The sequence below is a fragment of the Lactuca sativa genome, chromosome 6, assembly GCF_002870075.4.
Source record: "Lactuca sativa cultivar Salinas chromosome 6, Lsat_Salinas_v11, whole genome shotgun sequence".
In the NCBI taxonomy this organism is placed as follows: domain Eukaryota; kingdom Viridiplantae; phylum Streptophyta; class Magnoliopsida; order Asterales; family Asteraceae; genus Lactuca; species Lactuca sativa.
In genome coordinates, this window is record NC_056628.2 from 14,740,937 (window position 1) to 14,752,555 (window position 11,619).

General features: G+C 39.8%; 2 protein-coding genes across 2 annotated transcripts; both read right to left on the bottom strand.

Annotated features, from left to right (window-relative positions):
- Positions 1-6,734: 6,734 nt before the first annotated feature.
- Positions 6,735-8,529, bottom strand: LOC111896660 (uncharacterized). Its single transcript, XM_023892631.3, has 4 exons — positions 8,080-8,529; positions 7,741-7,990; positions 7,092-7,642; positions 6,735-7,025 (listed from the first exon to the last, which is right to left on the bottom strand). The coding sequence occupies exons 1-4, from the start codon at positions 8,527-8,529 to the stop codon at positions 6,735-6,737; spliced, it is 1,542 nt and encodes a 513-aa protein (XP_023748399.2).
- Positions 8,526-10,475, bottom strand: LOC128126749 (uncharacterized). The gene is made up of 2 exons (XM_052764848.1): positions 10,055-10,475; positions 8,526-9,952 (listed from the first exon to the last, which is right to left on the bottom strand). The coding sequence occupies exons 1-2, from the start codon at positions 10,119-10,121 to the stop codon at positions 8,526-8,528; spliced, it is 1,494 nt and encodes a 497-aa protein (XP_052620808.1). The 5' UTR covers positions 10,122-10,475.
- Positions 10,476-11,619: the final 1,144 nt, after the last annotated feature.

Sequence of the window (11,619 nt, forward strand, 5' to 3'; positions counted from 1 at the left end):
AGGAGTAGGGGTGTTAAGACGATCTGCCCTATGATGAGGGGGAAGACGCTTGAACAGATCCACCTCATGAAACTCCAATTTGCCTCGATAGCTTTTACGCAAAACCGCATCCATGGATAAGGAAGACTCAACACCTAAAGAAAAGTAGAATGGGATGTAAGTCACATGGAGGCGATTAAGAGAAACACCAATAAAGTAAAGTAAAGAGAGAAACAGGACGGATGCGAAACTCACCATCAATGACGGAATAGAACACCGCCATCTTGCCACGCCGCCTCCAGGAGGGGCTCATCCCTACCCCGGACAGAAGCGCTTCGGAGTAAACTTCAGCGGTTACCTGCACACTTTTCAGGTAATCGGCGACTTCTTGATTGTGAGGGAAGAGCTTAAGGACAGTATCGGCGAAAGCATTGGCATGATAACGACCACTCCCAACCAGTTCTTGATTCACCCACAACCACTTGTCTTGCCAATTCTTGGGGGTGCGCCCATCAGGAACTAGGGCATGCCCCCCTCGCTCGGCCAAAAATGTACACTTATCTCCGGTAAGGCAGAACCGGAAGAAGAACTTGAAGACGAAGTAGTCGGGAACATACCCATTGGCTCTACAGATCATCTCGAAGGCAACCACTTTGTTGACAGCGTTAGGGGTCAACATTTGAAGACTACAGCCATCCTTCTGAAGAACCTCCTCTTAGAAATCTGTTAAAGGAAATCGTATGCCATCATATAGAGTTTTAAGGAAAACTCCGATTTTTCCAGGGGGGTGAAGAGATGGAGGAGCCAGCAGAGGGGAATTTCACACCTTCTAAAGGAGACAAGCCATAAGTGGCCTCCAACTGTTGATACTCGACGGCAGAAGGAACAATTACGGGAAGATTAGCCATGAAAAGAGAGAAAAGACGAATACGCAGGGAAAAGAGGGAAGAAATGGCAAGAACCGTTCTCTGTAAATCCCTTTTGAAGGAAAACGAAGAGGCGGGACATTCAAATGCCTGACACGCTGACGTAACCGTTAACAGTCAGGGGCAGTCACGTCGCCATAAAGAATGGAGGAATGACGAACACGCGTCAATCAGTTAAGTCCAGAACGCTGTAACTGGTGCTGTAACGCTACGGCTACTGGACTGGGGGACATGATGGTGTGCCTAGGGCAGCACAGCAGAACCGCGTCCAAGCCCTAGAGCCTGGCACACCAGCCAGGCTCAGCCCAGCAGGCTCAGCGCCCGCTGGCGCCCCTGGGAGCGGAACGGGCAGGCGGAAGGCTCGCGCCCGCCAAGTAACGCTCCTCGCTCCAAGACAAAAGATACGGTCATGAGACAAAGGGCATGATCAGAGCATTACCGTCAGAGCCAATGAGAGCGCTCTAGCGGTTGAGGGCGCACGACCCTCCAATCAGTGCCTCTAACCTTGTCTCCTCCAAAAGTGATCATGTCCGGTACGGACCAGGCAGGAGCGCTAGGTATAAAAGGATGTGCACACCAACGAGGTAAGCTCTCTAACCAATCCTGAGAGAACAGACACAAACCCTAAAGTCATCCTAACTTGACCGTCGGAGCGTTCTCCCGGGAACCCCTCCCGGGAAGCGGCTGACGGGCCTTGTTCTTTGTGATCTTGCAGTTATAACTAGGCAACCAAGGAGATCTCATCCCAGAGTCAGAAGCAAGGTCTCATCCGGGACAAGGTTCCATCACTTCGCAAATAACCAATTCAATGTGAATTTCCAAAAATATATCCCTAGCATGGCAAATACATTGGGAACACTTATTTGAGCTCGATCAATTAATCACTTTGGACTCTCCCCTTTTACCTTAAGAAATCCGTTTTTAGGAAAACTTAACATTTGTTTCTTTTGAAAAAGGGTTTACCATTTCCTCAGTTCGAGTTCTGACACACCCGAGAGCGTGCACAAATCCCTCAAACCAAGGCTCTGATACCAACTTGTAACAACCTAAAAAATCAGATAAAAATTTTCATTTAATAATTAGAAATATCATTCATATTTGTTTTTCCAAAATTCCATTACATAAGCACATTGCTAAAAAGATTAGAGTATCCAAGACAACTAGTGCGGAAATACTGGAGAGTGCACACTGTGCCATCAAGCCGGGCCCTTCCCTTAGAACCAGAAGTACCTAAAACACCCAACAAAACTGTAAGCACACGCTTAGTGAGTTTCCCAAAATACGCAAAACACATAACCACATAATGTCATGCACATATATACATAGATTTGCCATGAACTCCCTCCATGGTCTTCATTTGGGATGTCATGGGATACCCCCATGGTCTTACATCCAAGGGCCATGGGCTCCCCCTCATGCTCTTACCAAGTGCCATGGGCTACCCCCATGGTCTTCACATAAGTCAATACATACCACATAACAAAACCATTAAATATTCAACTATTATAATCTCATATCAAGTAATGGGTCGGCATTGGTTCCTTCGATCCATTAGTATAGTGAGAAGACTCACCTCAGTCTGCCGAAGACAACCACTGCTCAACTACCAGCCAAAATCTCACACTGAACAGATATACAAATACCCTAATTAGGATTAGAACTCAACCTAATTAAAGAGCCCATAATTCTAAGTCCAAGTCCCTCCGTAATGGCCCAAATGGCATTCCTTTACTAATGGGCCTAGCATCAAAGTCCAATTCTATATTAGGCCAGAAGGCCCAATAAGCCTAAACATACCAACATTGGCCCAAAGATAATTTTAGGCCCAAACACCAACAAGTCTAGGTCGAAAACCATTAGGGCCCAAAGGCCTGAAGTTCGCGAAGGTCCAAAGCTTCTTGAGAGCGTATGCCCAACGTACCTCTTCTATACGCATAGCATACTGGGCTAAGGGCATAAAGTCCATTAAGTGCTTAATGCATGCAGGCTTTTCACTCAAATTCTAGATCTTGGTCGATTTAATGGTCCAAAATGCATAAAGTTGGCAACTTTATGCCTTTGCATGCTATATAAGATCCCAACAACTCAATCTACCTCATTAAGACCTTTCAAAAGATCTTAAATCACGCATGGATCCATAGAAGACATCAAGTTTGCATTTTTATACTATAAACAAGTCCAAGAGTCTCAGATCTAACCTTACTGACCTCTGGAGTTGTCCAAACTCTCAAGATATGATTTATGGACTCAAAAGTGGACTCTAGAAAACCCTAACTCAACAAGCAAGGAGGATAGACAAGATGCAAGATTTTTACCTTCAAAAGCTCGCCAAGATGCTCTAGATGTAGGATCCAAAGGCTCCTTCCTTGATCAATACTTGAACACCACCATCTTCTTCTTGTACACCCTCTAGAAAGGCCACCAAACACTTCTTTAAGCTCAAATATCACACTTTCTTGCAAAATTAAGGTTTAAGGGTGAAATGAGGCTATGGAGGCTGATTAGGGTTTTGTCCAAATGATATAAGGTTATTTAAATAGGATGCAATTCATGAAATTTGGTTTTTTGGTCTATGGTCTTGTACGCCCCACGTACATGCTTGTACGCCCCGCATACGAGTCTCAGCTCCGCGATGCATGCTCAAGTGTACGCATATGTATGCCCATAATACGAAAGGTCCTCATTTACCAAAAAGAAATACTTCAAGGGATAAAATGGAATACCTGGATTGGAGTGTTCCAATAGGAATATAATACACAACAAGTAAACTTGGGCACCTGTAATCCAGTCTGTCTTGAATGTCTGTTTAATAGTTACCTAAGAATTAGGTTGAGCATGGGTCAGTTTGGGTCGGTTTTGGCCCAAAACCGAACCCAAACCGATGGACGTCAGTTTCTAAAAAATTGAACCCTATCCGACCCTAAACTCGTGGGTTCGGTTTTATGGTTTATCGGTTTCTAAATCGGGTTTTTGGGTTCGGTTTTCGGTATGAGTTAAACCAAACCTAAAAGTATTTTTCTATCATCTCATATCCTCACTTATATAGAGGTGAAGATGGCTTCTACTTTGATCCCTCAAGCGATGTGGGACAAAGCTAATACTTGATAAAACTGAAGAGGATGAATGTTGTGCTTATGTAGGCGAGCATCTGTAACTATGTTTCAATCATGTGCCGATGTGGGATATGTTATATCAAGCTACGAAAATAAAGATGTAAAATATTGTACACAGGTTTCGAACTTGAAACCTCCAAAAAAACACACTAGAGCCTTACCCACCTCAACCAGATGATCGTTTTGATATAACTTCGCTAAACATGTTTATATGTGTATATAAATATTATACATAATCGGTTCAGTTCGGTTTCTTTCGGTTTTACCAAACCCAAAAACCGAACCCAAAATGAAATTTTTGGTTTTCAAAAAATCTAAACCCAAACCGTCGGTTTATGCTTCGGTTTTGGTTTTGTCGGTTTTTTTGGTTTTTCGGTTTTCGGGTTCGGTTTTGCTCACCCCTACTGAGAATACATGTAGTTTTGAGGGTCAACACAATGTTAGTATGTGTTAAAACAGTGTTTGCAATGTGTCTTTAAAATCCAAAATGTATCTTTTTATAAGTAAATCCATACTTAGAAACCGTTTTTGTAAAGAATATTTGAATATCCTTGAAAACCAAATTGTACTATTACGTAAGTTATTTCATACTTACATAGTTTTGAAAGCAACCAAGACCATGGTTGTCATGAGTGATATATATATATATATATATATATATATATATATATATATATATATATATATATATATATATATATATATATATTCCACTTAATGTTTATAGTGAGTCCTATAACCAAGCTATGTTACTTTTGTACCCTCTACAATGCATCATTGGAGGTTGTAGTAACAATTCTAGACACCTCTCACCCGCTTTGATTGAGCGGTCAAGGTTGTAGCTAGCAACCGTAGGTAGGGATGTCAACCACATACAAATCTATACATATGTATCTTGCTCCGAAGATTAACGTTTATAGTAGTGTGAGTATGCTAAGTATTTAAACTCAGCTAATGAATAACGTCTCACTAAAAATCCCTTAACTGAAAAGTTTGTGAATAGCTCTCAACCCTAACTTAATTGTGATTAAGTCACTAGGCATAATGAATATCATTGTATAAAGTTTACAAAAGTCAAGTATGTTTGACATATATGTAAAAGTGTAATGTGCTCGCTTTTATAAAAATAAATGTTTCAAATTAATGAACATATGTACATGTATAAACGTTCTGTACTTAAACATATAAATAAACATGCTTAGTAATAGCTTGAATCCTTGAAATACTTCTAAGTTTCATAACGTTCTTGTTATAATATGCAATGTCACATCAAAATCATATAATTTTGTAGCATGTAGTATTTGTTGTATGAACTGGTTATTTTATGATAAAATAACCATAATATGTATATGAAAATTTTATTCTGGTTTATTCGTAATAATATGGTAAATTGTTAAATAATAATAATTTTATAAACTAGATTTATTGTTTTTCTCATAAAAAGAAGACAAAATTACACAGATGGTCCCTGTGGTTGGCACGAGAGACCAAAGATAGTCCTTATGAGGAATTTTGGACGAGTATGGTCCCTGTGGTTCCAAATTGTTGCACGAATAGTCCTTATGACATACTCCGTTTAATTGTTGCCGTTTATCTAAATCACGTGACCCTCACACGAGGGTATTTTCGTCATTTGCTTATCCCTTCCCTCTCATGATCTGCAAAAGATAGTCCCTTTCCCTATAAAAATTAAACCCCCGTCACTTCCTTCTTTAATTTTTCGTCTCCTCTATTCTCCCTTCTCTCTTCTCTCTTCTCTCTTCTGTGTGTTTGTAAGAAAATTTGCATAAGAATGGTAAATTGTTTTTGTGGAAGGCAAGCGGTGGTAGTGACATCATGGACGGATCTCAACCCAGGGCGTAGGTTTTGGAGATGTCCTAGCAGTTGCGGTTTCATTGCATGGTTTGATGAGCCCATGTGTCGAAGGGCTGTGGCTGTCATTCCAGGTTTGCTAAGATCCAAGAACAAGCTTCAAGAATCTCTGCTGCAAGCAAGTTTTGAAGCAAAAAAAAGTGAAGATGATGCTAGTTTTTAGTTGGGTTTTCTTTTTCATGTATGTGTACAAAAGATGCTAATAGTATTAGTCTGGAGATGATGGTTCTTTTGCTTGTGGGTAGATAGATGATGGTTCTTTTGCTTGTGGGTAGAATCAGATAGTACTATTAATTTGAAGATGATTTCGTTTTTTTGTCTGTGATGTAAGAAATGTTTGTATGTATGAATGGAATGCTTTTTATTTGGGAAACTTAGGGAAACTTTTAGTCTGCAACCATTAACAAATATTGGTCTGTAACGTAATGAGTGTAAAATATTGGTTTGCTTAATGAACTATCCAGATCCATTAAAGTATAAAAAATGAAAGTGAAAGGTTTTTATAGGGTTTAGACCATTGTAGTATAATGTGTGAACCATTGTAAAACCATAACAACATTAGAAATGTTCAAAAATAAAATGCAAACTTTTGCATAGTCATAAAGTTCATTACATAACCTTAAAGTGCAAAGTCATAATACCAAAAAAATATCAAAAGAGCTTGCAGACTAATGTATCATAACCAAAAGAACCATCTTAGTCTAGCACCCTGTGTGAACCATAATACCAACAAAAGATAAAGACACACAATAACCAACTTAGTCTGACCTTTCTAAGGTACCAAAACAAACAACACAAAAGACCTTTCTAAGGTTCCATAACAAACAACACAAAAGACAACAAATCAAACTTTTTCCTTCATTTTGGATTTATCCTTAAGTTTGGTTTTCTCCTTCATTTTGGGTTTCTCCTTTTTTCCATCTCCCTGCTTCTTTGCCTTGCTAAGCTTTTTACCCCCTGCCACCACATTTCTAACTTCAGTTTTTCCCCCTTGTCCCTTGCAACTCCTAGAGTTGTGACCCTTGTTCTTGCATTTGCTACAAGTAACTGTAAGGAACTTCCTGGTCAAACTTTTACCTTGATTATTTGGTTCTTCAGTTTGAGCTCTCTTTCTCTTCTTTTTTGGTCTCCCCACCTGCATAATTAATAAATTATAAAACAATATAAACGTATACTAACTTGTAAATTGAAAATTATTTACCTGTGTAGTATGTTTGGGGGGTGTTAGTGTTGTGGGGCAATCTGACTTTGGCCACATACTTCTTCCATTGATTGGTTGAACTTTGTACTTGTACATTTCATTCCATGTGCTTAACCTATAACATGGATGTACCCACTCCTCAAGAGGTGGGACATTTTTTGCCCCATGCTCAACCTTATCCCAAATGGCACTAACAAGATGAGAGCATGGTATCCCAGTGATCTCTGTATGCCTGCAACTACAGTTCCTGTCCCTCCAATTAACCACAAATTGTTCCCCCATTGTCCCAGTAACTTGAGTCTTCTCAGCACCATTAAATATGCAAGTGTATTGAGAAGCATCTTTCTTAACTCCATCTAAAAGTTTTGTGGTTGTTGGGGTAAGAGGCCCTTGAGACTTATCTATCACATTTTGCACAATACAAATTCGTTTCATTAAGTATTCCCTAATATATTCTAAACATGTAATTATAGGTTTGTCTCGAGCATCTAACAACTTTGAGTTGAAAACTTCACATAAATTATTCAACAAAATATATGTATGTGCTCTTCCTGTACAATGCAACAAAATATCTTATAAGAATCTGTCAAAGTGTAAATCTTCCTTGAATATGTCAAGGTGTCTAACTGTTATATAAGGGTAAATATACCTGACATATGTGCTCTGGCCCAATGTTTGGGTGGAATTTTCTTTAACCAATCACATGCCTTTGAATTGAACTTGTTAAAATCTTCCATGAATCTGTCAAAGTGTCTAACTGTTGTTGCTGATGCACATTCCCATAAATGATCTTTGTGCTCCTTCCCCCTCCATTGTAGCTTCATGTTTTCGTGAATATGTCTTAAACAAAACCTGTGTTCAGCGCTAGGGAATAGGTTGGCAATGGCAGGTAAAATCCCCTAATAAACAAGTAACAAAAATGTTATTTTTTAAAGGTAGCAGACAAAATTACACAGATGTCATGAACAAGTATCATAAGAAGACTAACCTTTTGCCTGTCAGAAATAAATGTGAAGTTTGAATTTGTAGACAGCTCCAAATCTTCACCTAGACACTCTAGAAACCAACTCCATGAGCTTTTGTTCTCGGCTTCAACTATGGCATATGCTAGTGGGTAGATCCCATTATTGGAATCAAGACCCACAGCAGTGAGAACCTGTCCAGGGTAAGGTCCCTTCATGAAAGCCCCATCGAATCCTAAGAAATCTCTTAAACCTGCCTTAAAACCCAGTTTTAATGCACCTAAACAGACATAAATTCTCTTAAACATCCTAGTTTCCAAGTTTGCATTTGGTTCACTGTATACATCAATCTTCACAGTTGTTCCTGGGTTGCACTCTTGTAATTCTAGTACATAATCCCTGAGAAGGCTGTATTGCTTTTCATAATCTCCGTGAACATGTTTCTGTGCAAGCTGTTTAGCCCTAAAGACCTTCATTCTTGACATCCCACCTCGTATGTCTTTTGTAACTCTACACGCAAAGCTTTGACTGGGATAGTTGGGTTTCCTTCCACTTGTTGAAGAATGGTGGTTGCAAGAAACTTAGAAGTACACGCTTTAATAGATCTTGACTGCACACATCTATGCTCATGAACCAAAGTTTTCACCATCCAATCGCTTTCTTCATCAGATCTAGAAATTAATACCACCCAAGGGCATGTTGCTTTTTGTGAACTTACTGTTTTGTCCTTGCATTTGATTCTACTTTTTGTCCATGGCCCACCTGTCATTTCTGGGACCACACCCCTGCATTTTGCCCGAATTCTTTGTTTATCATTTTTTGCAAAATAAATGTTTCTCCTAGTTCGAATTGAATGCATTTTAATGTAGTCCTTTGCTTCTGATGAGGACTTAAATATTTGACCCAGATAGAATGCAGTTTCATGTACTACTCCTGATGAACACGTGGTTGGTTTGTTTAACCTTCTCATTAACTTCTTCCTCTCATCTTCTTCTACACCAGCTGATTCAAACAACTGTGTATCTATCACCTCCAAATCGTCATCAACTGTGACATCAGGTGCATTGAATGATTGGTGGTTATCTAGATTTGGAAAAGAATAAACACCACTGTGGAAGTCTTTCATATTCAGTTCGACATCCTCCACCATATTAAGTTCATCCACTAAAAAGTCACTATCCTCGCTTATACTTCCATTGGTACTAGTCTCATCACTAATAGCATCTCCAATTTCTTCATTGTCCCCCATCTGTTGGTAATCATCGTCCCCCATCTGTTGGTAATCATTATGATACATATAAAAGAAAGGATCAAAGTCTTCTGAAGGTCCAACATCTTGGGCTTTGTTAAGCTCCTCACTTGCAGGCTGAACTCCAACATCTTTCAATACATCTCTATCAAAATGTCCAAAAGGTACAACAGACCTAGAAAAGTCATAGTTCTCATTCAAGTCCAATTTTCTACTACATGATCCTACCTCTGTACTTGTAAACTTTTTTCGATTGAGTTCCGGAGAAATAGGCTCATTGATTTCTTCCAATACGACCTTATTTGGAGACATAAAGTATGTATGGAGTCTAGTAGTTCCATGTTCAGTATACACCATAATCTCTTTATGATTAGCGACATGCTTACTTAACAAAAGTACGTCTGAGTCATTACCTAAAGGAAGTAACCCATAATCGATTTCAATCTCTGGAATCAAGAAGTGGTAGTAGATAGGCTCACCGTTGATATAACCTATCTCCTTCATCATATCGTCTAACTCATGTACGGAGAACACGTCCATGTCTACGTAGTCAACATAGTCAATACTCCCACCAACGTAACGTCTTCCTGGGTATTTTGTGAACATACCCCCATGGTGAATCTTGAATGTGCAAAAACTACTTAACTCAACTGAAAAACAAATAAATAATGATATGAGGAAAGAATGAAGTCTCAAAATTGAATGTGCATAAATTACTTAACAAAATTGGAAGTTGTTAACTGATCACTCACCATAAGCTTTGATCAGGTCAGGATTTTCTGAGAATTTTGAACGGACATGCCACAAAGTTAGAACCATCGCAAATGATGAAGATGAAAACCCTAGTTTCCGTTTGATGTTTTGCAGTGACGAAGATGATAAACCAGAGGAGAAAAGAAAGGGACGATTTCTTGGGGCAACGTAAATAGCAGCTGGATGTAAGGATCATTTATGTATATGATCATTTCGTGTAACAAAGCAAATGACGAAAATACCCTCGTGTGAGGGTCACGTGATTTAGATAAACGGCAACAATTAAACGGAGTATGTCATAAGGACTATTCGTGCAACAATTTGGAACCACAGGGACCATACTCGTCCAAAATTCCTCATAAGGACTATCTTTGGTCTCTCGTGCCAACCACAGGGACCATCTGTGTAATTTTGTCTAAAAAGAAAATTGATTTGTATACACAAAATATTTAGGCACATATATTCACCCTTGAAGCGTGGGTTTCAATCATTCAAATTCGGTTTCTTTGAGACGCTTGACGTGATAAACCGTAAGTCCACAATTTTTGAACTTTGAAATACTCTCGGGACCATTTCGTAACAAATTTGAACTGTCGAGGTATAATTTGTAACTTCGCAAAAGTATACGGGCTTTTTGGTAATTTAATTAAATTGGTAGGACTATTCTGATAAAAAGAATACCAAACGAGGGGTTGTTTTAAGCAAATGGGTTTAATGTTTGAGTCGTTGACTGGTATTGTTAAGAAATCTCAATGCTAGGGGTTGTTTTGAATAAATGGAATCAAAGTTTGGGGTTTCGGACTGATTTCTTAATGCTTTGTCAAATAAGGGTTCATTTTGTCATTTTTAAAAGAATTTAAAAGGGATTTAGGCTTTTATGAAAAGGATTTTCATGGACGGACCATTTTTGTTTAATGGTTCAAACTTTAAAAAATTTAGGGCTTGTGTTCCCGATTCCAAAATGTTGATCGGGCAAGTCAATGGTGAATACGAACGGAGGAACGATGGCAACGATGGCAGATACGAATGAACACGAAGGCGTTGAGTGACGTCTCGGTGGTGGCTAATCAGTGATACGAAAGGGCGTCGCAGCCTATGTCCGGCGGCCCTTGTGATTTCCTACTCGTCGCAGACAGCAAAGAGGGATAAAGGAAACAGCAACAAGGTCGAAGGCAGCGACCATACGTTTCTTATGTTGGTTCGCAGCCGGAGGAGAAATCAAAAACCACTTTGATTGTGTGTGTGTGTGTGTGAGAGAGGGGGGGGGGGGGGGTTCGACCCTTCGTCTAATCGAGAGACGAGGAACAAACGAAGGCAGTCACGAAGAAAGCACCAAGACAGAAGTGCGGCTCTTGGTTCCTTGCTCGTTGCAGGCCAAAAAGGGGACCGAGGGAGGTATCCGACGATTTCAGATCGCGAGGAGGGAGAAGTCGCCGGGTCGGCGAGACCGAAGGAAAGGAAGAAAGGGGAAGGCAGCGAGGCTGATTGCTTCGGTTGTGGTAGCGAGCTGTGAAGGGAGTTCGGTGGTGTTGATGGGGAAAAACGAAGAGGATGAAGAGGCCAT